Source organism: Salminus brasiliensis, chromosome 13 (genome assembly GCF_030463535.1).
Source record: "Salminus brasiliensis chromosome 13, fSalBra1.hap2, whole genome shotgun sequence".
NCBI classification, from domain to species: domain Eukaryota; kingdom Metazoa; phylum Chordata; class Actinopteri; order Characiformes; family Bryconidae; genus Salminus; species Salminus brasiliensis.
Genome location: NC_132890.1, coordinates 29,648,407 through 29,670,092, shown reverse-complemented (window position 1 = coordinate 29,670,092; position 21,686 = coordinate 29,648,407). Strand labels below are relative to the sequence as shown.

Here is a 21,686-nt window from a genome sequence, read left to right as displayed (position 1 = left end):
GCAGTTTAATGCAAATGCTTAATGCAGCATTGCATGAAATTAATGTACTTTGGGTTGTTCAATGTGTCTTATGTGTTTACACTGCTTAAACGTGGCTCAAATATGTCTCAGACCATCAACTGAAGTGGTTTGAGTGATCAGATTTTGGGTGTGGATCTTGGCTGCGCTTGGCGTGTTTTTTTTTGTTTGTTTGTTTTGTTTTTTATGGCTTGACCTGGTGGCCTTATCCAGATCTAATCCTGATACTGAAGTGACCAGGTGTAAATAGTAAATGTGGTCATAGTTTTTCGTAGTGTTTCTGTAAATGTGTGACTATAGTGATACTTTGCATCCCTAATATTTATGAAAATAACTGTAATTGTATTAAATGCTATGTTCTCACTGCAGGTAAAATCAGCCCAAATCCAATCTATTTTTGTCATATGTGAGACAGATCTGTGACAGTGTAAACGGCAAGCAGACTAACATTTGTAGTTCCGATTTGGGCCATTTGTATTGAGATGAGAAGTCTAAACAGCCAGATCAGAATTTACACTTTTACATTGATCCAACTTGACATTCGTCATTAATGTACGCTGAGGAGAAGGGAAAATATACAACAGTGAAGGAGATTTTCTTATTCCTATCCAGTGAAGTAGCGGCAATGACCTCACAGAGACCCATAATTAAAATCTTTGCCCTTTCTTGCTTTCTTATTCTCATGATAATTTGCATCCCAATTTGCAGCCGGGCTCCACTGCACATTAACATGGCCATTAAGGGAGTGTCTGTTAACACTGCTCTTTTGTGCATATGCGTCAGTTTAGGAGCGTGAACCATTCAGACAAATTTTAATTACAGTTTACATTAAATAAATAAATAAATAAACATACAATAATATAATTGTGATAAGTGAGAAACTTCGCCTGCTGTGTGAACATAGCCAAAATAACCGACTTGAGAGAACAGGTGTGGTCTGATCTGTTATATGGTCAGAAATATACACCCTCACAGATTTTACTTATGAGCGTCTTTTTTTGTTTGTTTGTTTCAATGGATCTCTGTCCACGAACAACAAATAAACTAACATATCAAAAATTAGGTTTAACAAACGTAAAGCTGATGTTGCTTTTAATGGTGTTACTGGTGATGGTGTTTATTACTGACTGTGTGTGTATGTGTTTTTTGTTTAGGAGACCATGACTGAGCCCCTGCATTATGTGGAGGATGTGCATAAGCTCACTGATGCTAAAGAGATCTCTCAGGCTTACATGGGCCTCAAGGACACCAATAGGTACAGAATGCATACACACACACACACACACACACACACACACACACACATGCTCAATACCATCTTAAAGGAGAATTCCACAGATGTCTGCATAAACGGTTAAGATGTAAATAAAGTCATCCAGAGTGATTTTGTTTAAAATGCTCCATTCTTTCCTAGAAACGTATATACAATAGTACTGAATGGAAGTAGTCTAAAGAGTTTAGTGCCTCTAAAAGCTCCTTCTCAGACATGTGTTGCACCAATTGGTTATGAATACGCTGCCTGATCCCTGAGGCACTGTTTTATTTATTTATTTATTTATTTATTTTTCTTTTCAGATTTGCTATGTTACTATTTTACCATCATTAACATTAGATCTAAAACTGGGTGCAGTTCACTGATGGTTTTGGATAGTAAAGTGGCTATTTTTGCATTGAAGTCATGGCGACCCCGGTTCCTATGATCACAGTAAAGAAATTCTTCTTAAACTTCTAAGAAATTCTTGATTTCACATTAAATCACTCTGAATGGCTTTTGTTGACTTCAACCTCTGAGTTGCGCAGAAATTTCAGAAATTGGTGGAACTCCCCTTTAAAGTACAGCATATAGTGTGTGCTGTTCTGCTCTGCTCCAGAAGATGGCGCCTTTCTTCCAAAAACAATTACGTTTAACCATTCATTATGACTACATCTCTTTGGAAGATGCATAGAATGCAAGACTGAGTGTGTCTGTGAGAAAATGTGTGTCTGTGTGTGTGTGTCTGTCTGTGTGTGTGTGTGTATTTGTGTGTGTTCGTATTTCATGTGTGTCTCTGTCCTGCGCAGATCACCCAGGTTTCTGCGCAGGCCGCTCGAGGTGAACGAGCTGGTGAATAGGCTGAGGTAAAACTGCCTAAGCAGAAAAAAGACGGAGAGGTGTTCTGCATGGCCATGCGCTGATCACAGATCAGTTTCAGAACTCTGATCGAAACCAGCCTAGCTGAAAAATGCAGAGAAGCACTAACTAACCTGCATGAGAACCATGAATGAGAGCTATTTTTGCCTTTTAGTTCTCAAACTAACACATTTGACTGAGCTGAGGGCAGGAATGATCTGTGTTAAAGCAATAGCCTCCACAGTCAGCCAAGGCTAAACTTTTTCGCTTTGCGCTGAGGCCACAAAGCTAATGTAGCAGGTAGTGGAAGCTTTTTAGCATCAGCAGGTGGCATGTTGCTAAACTGTGTGGAGTTTTTCAGTAATCTCTAATAGACGGCCTTGTGTATTTTCTGAAGCTGTGTGACTTTATGAAAGTTCAGGCTTCAAGATACTATTGTTTTTAGCTTTGTAACGTTTTAGCTTTAGTCCATGTTTATAGATAAAAGTCATTCAGTGTCCAAAACACACATAAGCAAGTCTGAACCGATCCACATGGTTTGAGATCAGTGTGTGATTATATAAACACGTTGGCACCATGCTAGCTAACTGTTGGGCTATAAGCTTCTGTCCTACTTGATCGACACCAAATGTCTCTTGGCTGAGATGGTGCTGACTGAATTAAACTGTGTGGACGTGTTCAGTAATCTCTAATAGTCTGGTTTATGTAGACTTTGACACTGTGTTAGTCCCCTAACAACGGCCTTCCCAAATATCGGCCACTTACACGTATTTCCGCTCTCTCTTTCTATGCCAAAGGCTTGGATGAAATAAAAAAAAATGTTATCTCTCACTTTAGAGAGGCATTTAAAAAAAAAACGCATCTAAAAAAACATTTAAACATTGCAAACAACGTTGTAATCTCGCGCATCATGAAGCGGAAGTGGCCGATACTGGGGACGAACGTTGTAAGGACACACTGTTACTCCACTAACAACAGCCATCCCCAATATTATCCACCTCCATGTATCTCCACTCTCTCTCTCTTTGCCAACCGCTTGGATGAAATTCACAAAACACAAGCTCTCGCCTTTGAGAGACATTTGAACTTTATTCTCGTGAATAAACACATCTGAAAACCATATTTAAACATATTTAAACATTGTAATCTCGCGCATCTACAGCGGAAATGAGCAATACACACAAAGTGGCCGATAGTGGGGACGGACATTGTTAGGGGACTGTATATGTTATAAAAATGGACAGAAGTGCACAAATTCAGGCTTCAAGATGCTACAGTTTTTAGCTTTGTGACCTTTTAGCTTTATTCCATGTTAAAATGAGTCTAAAAACATATTAGTTAGCTAGTCTGTTAGAGGTTACTGAACACCTCCACATGGTTTTTCGGTCACTTAGCACCATGCTCGCTAACGGTTGGGCTTTAGGCCTCTATTACTTGATAGAAACCAAAAGTCTCTTGGCTGAAATGGTGATAGCTAACTGCCTAAACTGCGTGGAGGTGTTCAGTAAGCTCTAATAGTCTTGTTTGTGTGATTTCTGACGCTGCATGAATCCCTGCTATCTGTAAAAACGACTGTTTTTAGCATTGAAGCTAGCTAATGTGTTAGCTTTAGTCCATGTTCATAGATCACAGTAAGTAAACAGTGTCTGAAACCACATAAGGAAGTCTGTTAGAGATTACGGATCAGTTCCACATGGTTTGAGGCAAGTGTGTGATGATTTACATTTACATTACATTAATGGCATTTAGCTGACGCTCTTATCCAGAGCGACTTACAGGGTTACCCATATTACACAGGTGGGCCAATGTAGTGTTAGGAGTCTTACCCAAGGACTCTTATTGATGTAGCACAGCATAGTCACCCAGACTGGGAATTGAACCCCAGTCTCCCACGTGGTGAGGTAGCCCACTAGCAGGTAGTGGGATTATCTGTTGCGCCACACCAACCACATTGATTTCCATCAATGACTGTGTTTCTATTTCTACAGTCATTTATTTAGATGCAGTTAGCACCATGCTAGCTAGCTAATTGATGGAGTAAGCATCCATTACTTGTAGACACCAAATGTCTCCTGGCTGCTCGATGTCATTCAGTGCAAGTGCGAATCCTGTATATTAGATGAAAGTTTGGAGTACAGGGAGATGAGTTTCCACGCTGCTGTCAATGCTATGTGAATTTTGCAAACACAGGAGCTGAGCTGCAGATGCACATTTGCCTGAAGCTGTGAAAGTGCTGCTGCTGAGTTGTGAATGAGGGCCCGGGTTTTGATTCAGGACACAGAATCATGGATTCTGTTCAACCCATGAGGCTAAGGTTTACAAGGTTGTCATGTAATGTGCTAGATTCAGACCCGAATGCCTCTTCAATGCTAGGCGATGTTATGAGGATGGTAACCTGGACTGAAGCATGCCGTCTTTCATTAGGTTTCATGCATTTGTGTTTCTGCCATTTCATTTGATCTTTATTTTTGTCAAACACATTTTAATCCCTTATTAATCCTTTATTTATGTTGAATCAGCTCCACTCTTATTCTGTTTTGTGTTGTCATTTTTGTCCCTGTCCACCTTTTCCCCCCTTTCTCTTTCTGTTCTTTTTTTTTTGTCATTTTATCCACTGACCTGTCAGATCCCCCCTCCCTGACATGCGTAAGCTGAATGAGGATGGAGAGCTGTGGCTGGTGTATGAAGGCTTAAAGGAGACCAACAGGTTAACTGTGTGTTTGTGTGCGTGTGTGCATATGTATGTGCATATGGATATTCATGGATATTATGTGTGTGTGTGTGTGTGTGTGTGTGTTCATGCTCATTCTCTTATAACCCCCTTGACATTAATTTACTTCCTTTCCATCTAACCTTCACACAGATGCACACACATAGAACTCAGATACAACATAACTTCAGTGGTCATCCGTGTAAATGTGCTGCTGTTCAGTTATTGATGTATTAGGAGAACCCAGGTTGGTGCGGATCTTCTCATTGACCTTCAGTCACTGTAAGCTCACCTGATTTACTTAGGTAAACTAAGTGTTTAATGGTCATTTGAAATACTGGTCTTCCTCCAGATGAGCACCGGGAACGGTTTAGCTAATAAAACAGTCAACACCATTACATTTAATATCAGTACGTCTGCCATCAAATATATTTGTTGTATTAGAATCTAACGGGTTTGGTTGTCCATATTAATGGAATCACATCTCCCAGTTTAGAATTGTGGAGAATATTCAGCCTGCTAAACATGAGTGGCTGGGTTAGTTAGTTATAAGCCAGGTCCATGAGGTGCTTTGCATCTTCACATCTTATTGGGACACATGCATATACACACTGCCTGAACAAACTGCAGGACAGTGAGATCAGCAATACGTACTTTCTTTCCTAACTGACCACACTCGTGCAGTGGAAACGTGTCTCTGGATTTTTTTAAGGCTGTGATGATGATGAGGCTGCATGTCTTCTGTAACACTGTTGATGATCTGGGGTGATTGAGCAGTGGATTTCTCCTTTCAGACTTATTTCTGCCTCGTCAGGCAGGAAAGGCTTCTGTTTTCAGATGAACGCTGAAGCGATCACTGCTCTGCATGCTGGTTTGGCCTAAAGGGGGTCAGGGTGGCCTACTGACCGCTGCTGGCTCATTAGCTTCTCTCTCCCACTCTCTCCTTCGCTCTCTCGCTCTCTCTCTGAGCCGTAAACATGGCTTCTGCTGAAATAGTCACTGTGCTTTGTGACATTGGCTGTTTGTCAAATGGGTTTCTGTTCCTTATATAGTGCACTACGTAGCCCAAACTGGTTTCTATACCATATGTTAATGCTTACACTAATAATGGACTGGATATGAATGTAGAAGCTATTATTTTATGACATATGCTGTGCACTATGTTTACTTTTCAGTGACTTTGCTGGGACATTTCCTTGATTTTCTTTTTACACTAACCCCGCCTTACTGCTCTCACTTGATATAAAACACCGTTTTCCCTCTCTCTCTCTCTCTCTCTCTCTCTCCATCTCTCTCTGCCTCTCCTTCTCCTGCCCTCTGCAGGCTGTTGGAGTCTCAGCTGCAGTCTCAGAGGCGTTCTCATGAGTCAGAGTTGGAGGTATTGCGTGGAGAGCTGCAGAGCGTGAAGGAGGAGAACAATCGGCAGCAGCAGCTCCTCGCCCAGAACCTGCAGCTCCCACCGGAGGCGCGCATAGAGGCCAGCCTGCAGCATGAAATCACGCGACTGACCAACGAAAACCTGGTGGGTAAACGGCAACGTGGATCATGCTGACTACCAGGGATTGCACATCACGGAGAACGCAAGCGAAATCGGAAAACAAAAGCAGCACGCTTGACGGAGCGTAACCAAAAATCAGCAAAATCTCTTTCCGCTGTCGTGGAGTTAGCTAATTAAAGGGGAAGTCCGCTTTCACACATGCCTGCATAATTAATCTGAAGGGGTTGAGATGAACACCTTCAGAGTGGGGTTTGGTGTTCATTGTACAGAAATGTGTGTGTGTGTGTGTGTGTGTGTGTGTGTGTGTGTGTGTGTGTGTGTATACTATAAGAACAAAAGTATTAGGAGCTCGTTCGTTGTCCTTCTGAAATGAAAGGTATTGAAAAGGAGTTGATTCTGCTTTTCTCTCTACTGTCCAGAATAGTTTATTGTGCTAGGTTTTGTGGCGTTTCTGTGAGGATTTGATTGCATTCAGCGACGAGAGCGCTAGTGAGTTTAGGATGTTGAATGATCAACACCACACCATATTTGCAACTTCCTAACTCCCAAAATCCCAAAATCATTCCAGAGAACACAGTTCCACTGCTCCACAGCTCAATGCTGGGGGGGCTTTAGACCCCTAGCTCACGCCTGGCCTTAGGCATGGTGCCAGTAGGTTTATGTTTATCTGCTCTAAAGTCCTATGCTATTGTCAATACGTCTCTACAGGGACTAGATGCACTAGCATTCTTTAGGCTTGGTGTCCACAAACATATGGACAAAAAGTGTAAATACACTAACAGGAGCAGATAAACATGACTCTTTTGGCATCATGCCTAATGCCAGGTGTGGGCTAGAGAGGTTCAAGAGGGGTTAAACCCACCAGAATTGAGCTGTGGAGCAGTGGAACTGTGTTCTCAGGAATGACGGTGCTCCATTCAGGGACGGGGATGAGGTGGGATGGTAATTATTAAACATACTGAGTTCACTAATGCTTTTATTATATATATTATTTATTTTAGTTTATGTCAGCCCACACTGACACCACACAGTGTGGGTGGGCTCTTTATCACTATACCTCTTAATTCACAGGTGAATCCTACTGAGGACCCAAAAGCCTACAGAATCAGCGTTCTGCGGAGGTTGATTGTATGTAGAGGAGTGGTTTGCATGTGTGTGAACACTAACGGAGTTTGTTGTGGGTGTGTGTGTATATGTTGCACAGAATCAGAGCTGAACTATAACTGTCTGCAGCTCTTTGTTTTAACCCACAGCGGTGTGATTTACCGCACACTTTCCTCTCTCACTCAGACACACATGCACACAGTCTCAGTCTCTCTCTCTTTCTCTCTCCCTTACACACTCTCTCTCTGTGAACTGGACTGGACTGAGCTAAATCTGAGCTCTAATGTGCTTCTCTCCTTTAACGACTGTTTGATTCCCCAACGCTAAACTCCTTTGCTGCCACCCCCCCAGCTCACACAGGTGCCCTGGAATTCACACAGTAATGGTCTGACGGTGTTGTGCTGTGTGTGTGTTGTGTAGGACCTCATGGAGCAGCTGGAGAAGCAGGATAAGACAGTCCGTAAGCTGAAGAAGCAGCTCAAAGTGTTCGCCAAGAAGATAAACGACCTGGAAGGTAAAAACATTTTCTTGCTGTTTTGCTGAAGCTCCCAACGTATTTACTTTTATTTATTTATTTATTTACTTGTTTATTTTTGTATTTATTCATACAAAACCTGCACTTCAGTTTCTCTTTTGTTAGTTTGGTAAATGAAATACCCCCCCCCCCCCGTGTGTGTGTGTGTGTGTGTGTGTGTGTGTGTGTGTGTGCGTGCATAGGTGGACAAGTTGAGAATGTGTCCCCGGGTCAGATGGCAGATGAGCCTATCCGCCCGGTCAATATTCCTCGCAGAGAGAAGGATTTCCAGGGAATGTTGGAGTACAAGAAAGAGGACGAACTCAAGCTGGTCAAGAACCTCATCCTAGGTAATGCACACAGAGTAGCGCAACCTTTGTGCATTCGGGAAGCACCAGTTCATTGACTACTACTATAGGCGTGTTGTCAGTTAACAACATTCCTATGTCAAGTTACATTTTGTGTGTGTGTGTTCAGAGCTGAAGCCTCGTGGTGTAGCAGTGAATTTAATTCCTGGCTTGCCGGCCTACATCCTCTTCATGTGTCTACGGCACGCTGATTACATTAACGATGACCAGAAAGTCAGAGCACTCCTTACCTCCACCATCAACAGCATCAAGAAGATCCTCAAGGTAAAAGCATGAGCATGCACACATACAAACACACTTACATACATTGTTTTGGTATACATTTAGAAATACCTATCTCTCTCTCTCTTGTCTCTCTCTCTCTCTCTCTCTATATATATATATATATATATATATATATATATATATATATATATATATATATATATATATATATATATATATATATATGTAAAATGTCCAGGGTGTATTATGTAAATGTATTTAACTATATAGTAGTAGATTACATCATTTATCTATTTTGCCTTTTTGTCTTTCCTTCTACAGAAAAGAGGTGATGACTTTGAGACTGTGTCGTTCTGGCTGGCCAACACATGCCGCTTTCTGCACTGTCTGAAACAGTATAGCGGAGACGAGGTAAACACACACACACACTCAGAATCCCTTATTGGTTTTAGTCACAAAACTGTTACTGAGCTTTTTCTTTCCTCTGTCTGATTTCAGCAATTTATGAAGTATAACACCCCTAAGCAGAATGACCACTGTCTGAGTAATTTTGACCTGGCGGAGTACAGGCAGGTTCTGAGTGATCTGGCCATTCAGATTTATCAGCAGCTCATTAAGTGCATGGAGAACATCCTGCAGCCCATGATCGGTGAGTACACAACCATAAAAAGCACACAGCACACACATTCTGCACACACACACACATAATTCACAACCGAACTGATGAGTTAGGGATTTGGGTATTTTCATCTTGATCAGTAATATCCTATTCTTAAAAGCTCAAGGGGAAGTGAATTACTGCTGCTGGTGAACACAATGTTTAAGGTTTAATTTGCTGATTCATTGATAGTTCCTGATTTTAAAAAAGCTGAAAAAAACCCTGTCCATCTCTGTGTGTGTGTCCCAGTGTCCGGTATGCTGGAGCATGAAACGATCCAGGGTGTGTCCGGCGTGAAGCCGACGGGTCTGCGGAAGCGTACGTCCAGCATTGCCGATGAAGGGACATACACGCTGGACTCCATCATCAGACAGCTCAACTCCTTCCACTCCATCATGTGCCAGCACGGCACTGACCCAGAGCTCATCAAACAGGTGGTCAAACAGCAGTTCTACATCATCGGGGCGGTCACTCTCAACAACCTGCTACTGCGGAAGGATATGTGCTCATGGAGCAAGGGCATGCAGATCAGGTACAGCAGCATTTATTAGCAGTTTGTTATTCATACAGGACTAATTACTGCTCAGCTAGAGCAATCCTCAGCATTCATCAATTATTGATCTTAGTATTACAGGACTGATTACTGATCAGGCTTATCAGCTGTTACAATAATTTATCAGTTAATAGTGATAATTTCATATAAGACCAACAACAGATCATCATGGCTAAATGTGTATATTGTCGTGTGGCAGGTATAACGTGAGTCAGCTGGAGGAGTGGCTGAGGGATAAGAACCTGATGGTATGTGGAGCGAAGGAGACGCTGGAGCCTCTGATCCAGGCCGCTCAGCTGCTGCAGGTCAAGAAGAAAACTGATGAGGATGCAGAGGCCATCTGCTCCATGTGCAATGCTCTTACTACTGCTCAGGTAATATACACACACACACAGGCACACAGTATATGATTTATAAAGAGCCACTTTACATTAAAATAATGTCTGCTTGCCAATGAATCTCAGGAAAAGTCTCAGAATAGGTGTGGATCTCAACACTGGCTTAAAAGAGCTTCTGCAGCTGTGATTGAGATGCGTATTGCCATCTGCTGGTTACAGTGTCCTGTGACCTTGTGCAACACAGCAGCAACCCGCAAAATATGGCTTATATGGGCCAAAACATAGCTGAGTAATCAGTGATCCCTCAATTTCTAGTCTCTGGTCTTACTACTGCCTATTTCTCCCACATACAATATGTTGATCAACATATATTCCAGGCCTTATGTAATGTTTCATCTTTTTATATATGGACATTTGACATAAACAGTAAATAAGCCGTAATTATGATTTTGAAAAGCATGTCTGTGTAAAGAATGTTTGCTTATAAAATCAAGAACATATGATCTGACCAGGTGTGCCCAAACTTTTGCATAAGATACTGTATCTTATATCCAAACCCATATCCATGTACGTTATCGCAATATTTTTGATGTGCCAATTTTCTCTCTGTCTCCCCAGATTGTGAAGGTGCTGAACCTGTATACACCTGTCAATGCATTTGAAGAAAGAGTGTCAGTAACCTTCATACGGACCATACAGGTGAGACCTCAGAACTCTACCAGCTCTCTCTTCTTTTTTTTTTTGCGTAATGTGTGCATGTGTATGTTATACACATTTTTCATCACGAGGGGCTGGTGGTTTTGAATAGGACAGACTTTTTGACACCAATACTGATATCTTGATTCCCCAACAATACTTTTAGTAACTTAAGTCACAGAGCAAAAGTGGGTGTTTTTTGTTGTTGTTGTAGTTGTTGTTTTACTGGGGAAAAACGTCATTTGAAGTAGATATACAGGTCTAGTATGATGTATCTTTTTTTTTTTTTAAACCTGTGCAGTACAAAGTCATGCCCTTTGGCTGCTGACCTTTAATCTGTGTACATTGCAATCTAATAGACAGGCAATATGGATGACTATGCATATGTAGTGAAGATCAGATGTGAATGTTTGTCCCTAATGGGTTAAAAGAAGATAAACAAAACAAGTATCAGTACCGAAGTCAATTACATTTACATTTACATTTATGGCATTTAGCAGACGCTCTTATCCAGAGCGACTTACAAGGTTACTCGCATTACAGAGGTGGGCCAATGTAGTGTTAGGAGTCTTGCCCAGGGACTCTTATTGGTGTAGCGCAGCATAGTCACCCAGACCGGGAATCGAACCCTGGTCTCCCACATGGTGTTGTTGTAATGCAATGGTAGGTGGTGGTGTTATCTGTTGCGCCACACCAACCACACAATTAAAAGTGTGTGTGTCTGTTTTCTCATTTTCATACTTCTCCTTTTTCTCTCTTTTTCTCTGTGTATCAGAATCGTCTTCGGGATCGGAAGGAATCTCCACAACTTCTGCTGGACACCAAAATAATCTATCCGGTCACTTTCCCCTTCAACCCTTCCTCTCTTGCCCTGGAGACCATTCAGATTCCCAGCAGCCTCAACCTGGCCTTCCTCACTCGCGTGTAGAACCCTGTCAATCACACCGCCTCGGCCAATCACGTCAGGAGAGCGAAGAAAAAATGAATTAAAAAGAGAATATCACACCTTCAAAGAGAATGCAGTGGTACAGACTTCATATCACATCACCGGTCTGTCCAGAACAGATCACACTCATACACACGCCCACACATACACACTTCCCTCTGTTGTTGTTCGTCAGACACTGGAATATTAGAAGGAAGTGCTGCAATGGCTCGTGGTTCTTCAGCTCACTGATAGGAATGTACCATATCAAAAAAAAAAAAAGAAAAAAAAGAGCGGGGGGCTCACGAAGGGTCATAGTCATTTCTTCCAGTTGGGTTCGTCACAAATTAGATTTTTTCTGAACGTACCATGTATCACTGCATAGCTATATAAGAATATGTATTGTGCTAGATTTTATTTATTGCTTTAACCCATTCTCTGCTTTAGATCCTTTCCTCGAAAGTCGAACACTGACTCACGTGGATGGTTGTTCCCATATTCGGGATGATCCGCTCTTTTCGTCAGGAAAATTAAAAAAAAAAAAAAAGTATGTAAACTCTAGTCCTCTATTTACAGTTTGTTCATATCAGATAAATAATAATGTAGAGTACAATTTTAAAAGGCGCTACACTAAGTCTGTTTTTGATGTAGGTGTTTTTCGTTTGTAGGCCGTGTGGACAGTGGCTTTTAGTTTTTTAACGTATGTAGGTAGCTGTAGTCTTGCGTGACTCTTGCCGTTCAGTGGTGTCACGTGCATCTGCACCCGCACTGTTTAGGAGACGAGAGCCTTCCGCTCCTAATCACTCGCCCCTTGCGTCCCTCCATCTCAAGCTTGATGAACACGAGTTGAAAAAGAGATGTTTGTGGTGTCCGACCAGATGACACAAGACCTCTAAGAGCACTACTAAACATTTTTGAGCAGTGACTGAACTCTGTAGGGTTCCAGAGCAGTACCTCCCAGTCGAGTATTGAGAAATCACCACAAACCTAAAATAAAGATGTCTTTGCGTGATGCCAGAGCAGAAGAAGAAACAATTTGGTTCCCTAAAAAACTTTCAGTAGACAGTTCTGGCCTTTTTGGAAAGTTTCTAGGAAAAACCCTTAAATTAGTATGAACTGAATGGTCTTAAAAAACTTTTAAAAGGTTCTTTACCCTTATCCTCTTTTCTTTCTGTTTTTTTTGGATAATCTGAAGTGGTTCATCTTCAGTGGCATCACTTTCATATTACGTTTTAGTGGCAGCTTTATTGGCAGTTTCATATTTATTATTTGGAGAAGGTCCACTTTTTGGAACTGTTAGAGCTGTCATTGTGTAGTGCAGCATTCTAGAGAGTGGTGTGGTTCCCAATCCAGTCCTTTTTTGCTTTTGAGAGCCTTCTCTTTCAACTCCCATTAACCTGAACAAAAGCCAGTAAGCTGGGATTCACTTAGGAGTGAATTGGGAACCACTGCCTTAGAACCTCTCCAGAATTCTGTGGTAGCTCTGCAACTTTCAGTCAAACTTCTGTAGAGCTGTTAAACGATTTATTGATCATCGCCAGTGAACTCTGACAAACCCAAACTTAAAACTTAAAATAATATGCCTGTGTGTTGTTGTTGGAGAGCATCTAAAGCAGTGGTTCTCAAACCAGTATCAAGGCCTTGCAGAAGATCTCCTTTTTGTTGCATCACTATTTGTTGGGAATTGAAATCAAGCAGCAAACCCTGCTTCCAGTTTGAGGTCCAGTTTGAAAACCACTGCTCTGTACTCAAAGCATAAAGATGCCACAGAGGTCTCCAGAACTGTGCTCTAGAGCTCTCTACAATTCAGTGACCACTCAAATAGACCAATCTAGAACTTAATACTTGGTTCATGTGTGCAGGCTGTTTGGATACCATGGAAAATGTTTGTGCTCTAGAGTTTTCGTGTAAAATCTTGGACAAACACCAATAAATCTGGAGAGGTATGGCCTGTTGGAGAGTCTGTAGAAGGTTCTCATCAGTTCACACCGGCTCATCAGGGTCGTGACAGCACCACTTTCGCTTCTCAGGCTGACCGTAATGTTTCCGTTTGCATCCTGCACCAAGCTGGAGTCCGAATGCACAAAAGCGCTCACTTGCAAGCTCTTGTGTACCTCTGCACTACTAACCCCTGAACCACAGGAGTGGAGGCTCTGTCTCTGTCCACAGCCTCCAGGCAGTTCTTTCAGTATTAGCAGGTTCTGAAACCTGAGCACACTACAGCTTCAACAACAGCATGTTCTGTTAAATAAGAGATTAGCTAATAGAAATGGGCAGGGCTGTGTTTTGTTTACTCTTTTGTTTGTTTGTTTGTTTCTGTTTGTTTATTTGAATGTGCCGGGCAGCATTATCTGCAATGCTGTCTGCTTCAAGTTGACCAGTGACCAAGAACTCCAATTCCCCTTGCATACGAACACACAAACACACACATACAGTGTATACACACACACACATATACACACATATATTTCACATACACAGTGGAAGTCAGTGGAGCATTTCTGAACCTCCAGAATAGCGTAAAGGTTCTAGGAAGAACCCTTACATTTGTAAACTTTAAAATTTCTCACCTTCAACCTCTTCTTCCAAGGCATCCTTTAAAAGAAGCCTCTTAAAGCACCTTATCCTCTTAAACCCCTTGGAACCACTGATAGTTCCTGAATTTTGTCCCCTCTGTTCTATTCTAGGAACCACTCAGCCAGTTTGCATTGCTAAACATGTAGTTACCGATCAGTAATCCTTAGGGTGCAATTAAAGGCACGGAGCATAAGAGGTTAAAGTATGCATCCCAACCATGTGTTTACATAGTTCTGGAGGATTCTAGAGCAGTGCGTCCCAATTCAGTCATCGAGAACCACCACACTAAAATAATAATAATAAGGTGCAAAAGAGGGTTCTTGATGTGATTCCATTGAAGAACCATTGTAGAGAACCATTTATGTAAAGGAGGTGTGACCTTTTTAAAGTTTGTAGGATATAATGTAAAGGTTGGTCCATTCATCATGATTTTTGGACACAGTGTAAATTCTAATTATGTCAAAAAGTGAAAACAACCCAGAAACACATGGCAGGTATACACACACACCTATATACACACACACTGGGGACCTTACCTGGGGAAACAGCCGTCCGCATTGCTTGTCTTGTCGATATCATTAAATGCCTTATTCATAGTTCAGGACTAGTGGACTTTTACTGTATCGCACTCCTGCATACACACCCGCTCCCTTCCTACCAGCAGCTCAGTTCATCAGCCATCATCTCCTGTCCACAGTGAACACGGGTTCCGTTCGTCAGCTTCATCCGGTTTTGTTGTTTTGTCATCATGGGACCATTTTTTTGTGTTGATCTGTTTGTTCGCTCAAAGATTTTACTGGATTTTACTGGAATAAAAATAATGTTTAAAACTGAATGTTCAAGTATTGCTGTTCATGGCTATTTTTATTTGCTATGTTTTGTTTTTGTTTGTTTGTTTTGGATGAAGCCTTACCTTGGAATGGAAGTCAGTCCTGTGCAGGTGATGTCCTGATTCCTGCATTTTATTTATTCTCGGTCCTCTACCGTGGAACAGTGATGCGTTGTCGTAGTTCAGTCTGTATTTAATGCACTTTTTCTGAGGGGATATTGGAAATTGATGCCATTTACTTCACTGTATAAAACATTCAGGCTGTTAGCATTGGCTGTGCTAGGCTAAATATGGCAAATGCTAATGACTTTATGAACAAATTGCCCAGTTCTCTCATCCATTGTGCTATTTATTGTCATATGAAATTACACTATGATATTTGTGTAAATCCCCAAAGACCACCCATACCACCCCCAAGTTGCACTAATCCTCATTTTAGACTAAAGGACACAGTACTCAGTTTGTAAACATACCCGTTTGATAAATGATTAAATGGATCTACTTTGTGGTTCTAATGGAAGATCCCACAGTTCGGCTCCATCCCACAGCTGTATAAAGTCCATCACTCATGCCTGTATAAAAGCGTAGCATTTGGAAACCTCTACATCTATTAGCCTTGTTAGCTGTGGCAGAATTGCTGATCTGCTCATCATCCCGTACATAAGATAGACAAGTCTGTTTGGATCTAATGTGCTTTTATTTTGTTTTGTTTTGGAGGACCAGACAGCCATGGCCTCAAAAATGACCCATGAGATATTTGGGAAATTTGGAAGGGTGGGTGGGGGAGGGACACACAAGAAAATAAACTGTTCGTAGTCTCTGTAGCTGTAACGATTACATGTGTCACCATTGAGATTCCATGGAGTAAGGTACAAAATGTCAAAACCTGTTTGAGTCAAATAAAAGAATTAAGCACTATGTTTGGACTTTTATTTTTTATTACAGTTCAGTCTGTGCCCAGTTTGCCAACAACAGCTTCCAGTCTGTGCCCAAACTGGACATATGTAAAACCCACTTGGGCTCCAAACGAAGGGCCCATATAACCCCAACATATTGTGATTATATTTTAATACATTACTCTTTATGGTTTCACATGGTACCTGTTTAACATCCATCTTAAACCTGTCCAGACTGCTGCTCAAGGGGCCCTCATAGAAATTTGAGTACAAAATGGGTTGCAATGATTGGCCCCAGTTAGCCCAGGTATTCTCAGCCCATTCTGTCTAGTCTTTGCCCAGGTTGCACCCTTAAAAAATGATTAGGCTCCAAATTAAGAGCCAATAGAAACCAAACATAAGCTACACAATATGGTCATCCTAAATGCATGTGGTCAACTGGAACCCACATTAAAACTGAGGACAAAATAAGATGGGCCTAAAATGGGCTATGATGATGGGGCTAGTTACATAGCTTAGCATATACCTCTTAATTAGCTTTGTTAAATGACAAGCAAGGCACATCTAAATCCCTGTTTGGCTGCTTAAAATCTTGGCCGGCTTTTATGTAGTGTTGCACTGTTCTACTGTGCTATGATACTTACCCAAATATGACATTTCCTGCATCCTTACCACAAAATTCAAAATTCAGAAATCAAACAAACATTTAAACAAGCCTAATGTATTTTGTAACACATCCTGAGGACTGATGGACTTTCTTGCCTCGATATGCAAATGTTTATTTGGACAGAGCACAGAGCAAATTGCATGATAGACGGGATAAGGGAATTCAGCCAGTCAATTCTGAAGGCATATATCAACACCGTTTGTAGTATACCCTACACATATCTCAAAATCCACAAGAGACTACCTAAAGATGCACATGCTGATGATCGTGCCATCCTCAAACATCATTAAACATCTGTGAATAGATCTTAAAAGAACAGTGAAGCAAGGCAGCCCAAGAATCTTACAGAGCAAGATACCTTTTGCAAACACTAGATCGCAAAAAAGCATGAAAAGAGTCAATTTCTATTAAAAGCATTAACTACAGCCACTACATATATATATATATATATATATATATATATATATATATATATATATATATATATATAATTGGGAGCTGTGTGTGTGTGCTATTCCAGACCTGCTACTGACCACAGGTGAAAGCTGCACAGAGTTAGAACAGTAAAGCTTCTGTAAGGAGATTAGAGTTCCTGCCTTAAGACCCCACAGTCACACTGACGACACACACAACACACATTTGCTGACAAACCTCGCTCACAAGGTAAGCTCAGGCTTTTTTACCTACACATTGATCTATTTTGACTAATAACAGCTTGATTTTATTATATTCACAAATTCTGATTTGAGATTAAAACACAATTTATTTGGATATTCAGTCAAAAACATACGTGTTTGCTCAGCTGAATGAAACAAGTAAAACACTGGACTACTGTAGCTTTCAGCCTGCTGTACTGCATTCTTCATTCTGCATTTCCCCATCAGAAATAACCAGGAATAAATAAATTTTATTTGGATATGAACTGGAAAAAATGTCTTGAATGAATAAAAAAATTAATAATTTAGTCAGTTGATGAGAGAGAGTCAGATTTTATGCAGATCTTATGACTAATTGAAGGTTGTAATTAGGGAGAGTTGTTGAGTATGTAGACAGGTTGTGTACATGCATTATGCAGTACATTTTGTTTTTATTTATTGTAATTACAGATTTATAATTATTTACATTTACTGCATTTTAAATAATAGATTTGTATTAAAATATATTTCCATATTTCCATTGAGATCAATCATTCAATCAGTTAGACCTGTAAAAAGCTATTTAGCTGTTTTTCTGGTGTGGTCAGTCTGAACAATCATGTCTACTAGGCCGGTCAGTCATTTCCAGCAGGACACTACAGCCTTTAGCAACCAAGAAGGATCAAGCTAACAGATTAGTGTAGCATTTAGCCTCAACACACACACACACACACACACAAAAGTACACACACACTCACACCTACAGGCCAACTGGAACTAAATAAGTTGCAAAGGTGCCCTGTAGCAATGTTGATTCACTTCACTTACCATGTGAATATATGTTATTACAGACTTTTCATCTAAAGTGGATTAAATTCAGTGTATTAGTCCTGGGGTTGTACTCACTACTCACTGTAAATGTCAGCAACAGAAATTAAAAAGGTACTTCAGAATTACAGTGTTACACAAGACATGGATTATACACAAATAGCCATGACATTAACAATTTTCTTCCTCCTCCCCCAATGATTGCTTTGACATGTTCAGTGTTTGGATTGGTTTGTTTTGGAGGACTGTGGAGACGTTATTATTTGTTTACAGAAATACTTGCATTTATGTCCCTTTATGTCCAATAACTGTAAAGAACATATGTAAAAAAATAAATAAATAATAATAATTATAATTATAATTATAATAATAATATATAGAAAATACTATAATCTATATTGCTCACATTTTGTATGTGTATGTGCGTGCGTGTGTATGTGATGTGTTATATGGAGGCATGAGGGTGACAAATACAAAGAATTATGACGATTATGCTGAATTTAAGATAAGATATTACTGAAAATGTCATTTTAGCATCCCCTCGTCCACGTCACCTCTCAGTTTCGCTCAGGGGAATCCCTGATGTTATCTTAATGGCTGTAGTAGGTGAAGTGAAACTGGCTATATGAGTTGAAGGGAGAGGGATCCAGTAAGCATACGTCAAAACTTAAGCTGTAGAATTTAAGATAAGATAAGATAAGATAGTCCTTTATTAGTCCCGCAGTGGGGAAATTCACAAAGAGAGGGAGATGAAAGATGAAAGACTTTACCACAGCAACCAGAGTAATTTCCCTTGTAAAACCTAAAAAACCAATGGCAGACAAAGTTGTAAATAAGCCATAGCAGCAAACTACTTTAAAATGATGCATGGTGCAAACTGCACGTCTAAATCCCTCAAACACTCGCCTCAGAGTTGTTCAGTAACCTCTAATAAACTTGCTTATGTGGTTTCTGACACTGTATAACTCACTGTTATCCATAAAGATTGAGTACAGCACAGATGAAAAGGCTGGCAATGTGTCACACTTTGATTGAACACCAGTGTTGTCACCAGTGTTGGGCCCTGCATGACCAGACCTGAGTAGCACTGCTGTGAGCTTTACTCTCACACCCACTCCCAAGCTAAAGCAGCAAGTCTGGGCTTGGTTTGTTAGCTAATTAAGCCTTTATAGTGATTAGTGAAAGCCAGGAAAGAGAGATCCACCCCTTCATCTTTGTCTGCTGTTGCCTTTTTACAGGAAATCCACCCAAATGTGCTGAAGTAGCTATGCAAAGTAGCAGTGAATGCTAAAGAATAGCAGCTAGCGTGATGCATACCTAATTGAAAGCATGGGGAAACCATACAGAGCTCTGTCGTTTTTAAATTTCATTCTCCAAATTTCACTAAAAACGTTTGTTTAGATAGTACTTTGTCAAAGCAATAACTCAATCAAATTTGCTATCATGATCCATGATCTACGTTTCCTATTTCTTCTTGTTTGTCCAGAACTGCCCGTAACATCTCGCCAAGATGTGTGACCAGACATTTGTGGCCATCACCTTTGGCCCCTGCGACAGCTGCAGCCAGAACAAACCCTTGATGAACATCTACCTGCAGAATGAACCCATCAACTACTGCTCTCTATGTGTGGAACTGGTATGAGATTTAAACGTCCTACTAAAAGCAGCTGGTTTTAAAACAGATCTTCAGGCCTTATTGAAGACTTAATGAACGAGTGCATCACATATAGTACATTTATTTTCTCCTGCTGTCCACAGGCCTTAAGAATGAGGTGTGTAAATGAATAATGAGCTGTGATCTGATTGACTGCCCTGTGTTGCGAATGTACTTCTTATTACTTCAGTATGAATGGGAGAACATAGGCCGGGCAGGTGGATATTTGTAAAGGCATTGGTTTTAGTGAGATAACAATGCATAGTTTTTAAATATGAGAAATATATTGACTAGGGACTGAATGATACTCCTTAGTACCAAGTGTACTCAGTAATTTCCAGAATAGGAGCCTATTAAGCTTTTACTGCATGAAGTTACCATATTGTTTGGTCTAACTACAAAATAAAAGTCCCTTTTTCCTGAGAAAGTTTTCTTCCTGTTTGTCCAAACACAGTGTCATATTTACATTTACATTTACATTTAAGGCATTTAGCAGACGCTCTTATCTAGAGTGACTTACAAAAGTGCTTTAATTTTTTTCTTAGAAAATACCCTTAGCTAGCTTGCATCAGCTAGGATCCTTAAATGCAACTAAATACAAAAGTCAGACACTACACTTTGCCCAAGCACTCTTGGAAGAGGTGGGTCTGCCGTTCCGACACCCAGGGGAAGTTCGTTCCACCACTTCAGTGCCTTAAGTCTCCATGCTTGTTTTCCGTAGATCTTTATGGACACAACAATTTTAAGACAAATGTGACAGTCTATAATAAATATAAATGATAAAAATCTGTAAATATAATATAATTGTACATACAATGGGAGTAAAGGAGTTCATGTTTATGTTGATTTGTTGTCATTATTAGAATAATTTTCATATTTCTATGTAAATAGCTTTTATTATCATGTTATTTTTTGTTCCTCTGCAGCTCTAGCAATGTACTTATATGCATTACAGGATGCCGTTGCATTGTTGTATGCTGTTGCTATATGGCAACAAATACTTTTCATAATTAACTAAAGCACTTATTCACTAAAGGGGTTAATGTGTAGAAATGCAGATAATGCAGTGTTTTTAGTTTAGCTGGAATGTGTTTGGTTCAAGGCTACAAAGTGGAAGCTGTATGTAGGACACTGAAGTGGAGGCCTGTATTAGGCCTGCTGTCAGCACAGCGCTGTGGCTGAGAGCACACACAGCTCCAGCCAAAACCAACAGCTATCAGAGAGAAAGAGACACACACACACACACACACACAGCGTGCTAATGGAGCTTTATCTGCTCAAGCCCCTCAGCTTATCAACATTAACATGCCTCCAGAGAGAGACTGAGGACAGAAAATCAAAGAAAATCAAATAATTTAACAGGAAATCGATTAAAATGAATGCTGTTACCTCTAAAGTGCAGGTTGATTGCAAAGTGTAATCATTATAAGATAATTCAAATAATAATAGTGATCATGAAGAGTCACTTTCAGAATAGTGCATGCCTCATGGTTTATAAAAACATAAAAATGACAATAATAATAATGATAATGATAATAATAATAATAATTATAATAATAATAATAATAATAATATAGTCTACATGTATAAAGAAACAACAATAAAAATAGATTCATTGTAATAATAATAAATGTAATAAGAACAATTAGTATTATGTGGTATAAATACTTTTTTATACAACAGTAGATTCAAGATTCAAGATTCAAGAGTTTTATTGTCATATGCACAGCAGAAACAGACAGTTACGCTGTACAATGAAATTCTTACTTTGCTGTCCCTCCATTCACCAATAGATAAAGATAACAAAAAATAAATTAACAAATAATAATAAAAAATATATACAAAATAAATAAAGTATAATAATATAAGTTGAAGTAAATAAA

General features: G+C 40.1%; 1 protein-coding gene across 3 annotated transcripts in view; it reads left to right on the top strand.

Moving 5' to 3' along the window:
- The window catches only part of myo5aa (myosin VAa), a 69,697-nt gene extending 53,656 nt beyond the window's left edge, over nt 1–16,041 (top strand). The window contains exons 29-42 of one of the 3 annotated variants that reach the window (XM_072695461.1): nt 1,173–1,273; nt 2,080–2,136; nt 4,755–4,835; nt 6,162–6,360; nt 7,408–7,464; nt 7,861–7,954; nt 8,158–8,304; nt 8,432–8,586; nt 8,869–8,958; nt 9,046–9,196; nt 9,455–9,737; nt 9,958–10,132; nt 10,715–10,795; nt 11,568–16,041. In XM_072695461.1, the coding sequence (XP_072551562.1) occupies nt 1,173–1,273; nt 2,080–2,136; nt 4,755–4,835; nt 6,162–6,360; nt 7,408–7,464; nt 7,861–7,954; nt 8,158–8,304; nt 8,432–8,586; nt 8,869–8,958; nt 9,046–9,196; nt 9,455–9,737; nt 9,958–10,132; nt 10,715–10,795; nt 11,568–11,720 (1,824 nt within the window). In that variant the 3' untranslated portion in view covers nt 11,721–16,041. The remainder of the gene's footprint in view (nt 1–1,172; nt 1,274–2,079; nt 2,137–4,754; nt 4,836–6,161; nt 6,361–7,407; nt 7,465–7,860; nt 7,955–8,157; nt 8,305–8,431; nt 8,587–8,868; nt 8,959–9,045; nt 9,197–9,454; nt 9,738–9,957; nt 10,133–10,714; nt 10,796–11,567) is intronic. The other 2 variants (XM_072695459.1, XM_072695460.1) reach the window with 2 other exon arrangements.
- Nucleotides 16,042–21,686: the final 5,645 nt, after the last annotated feature.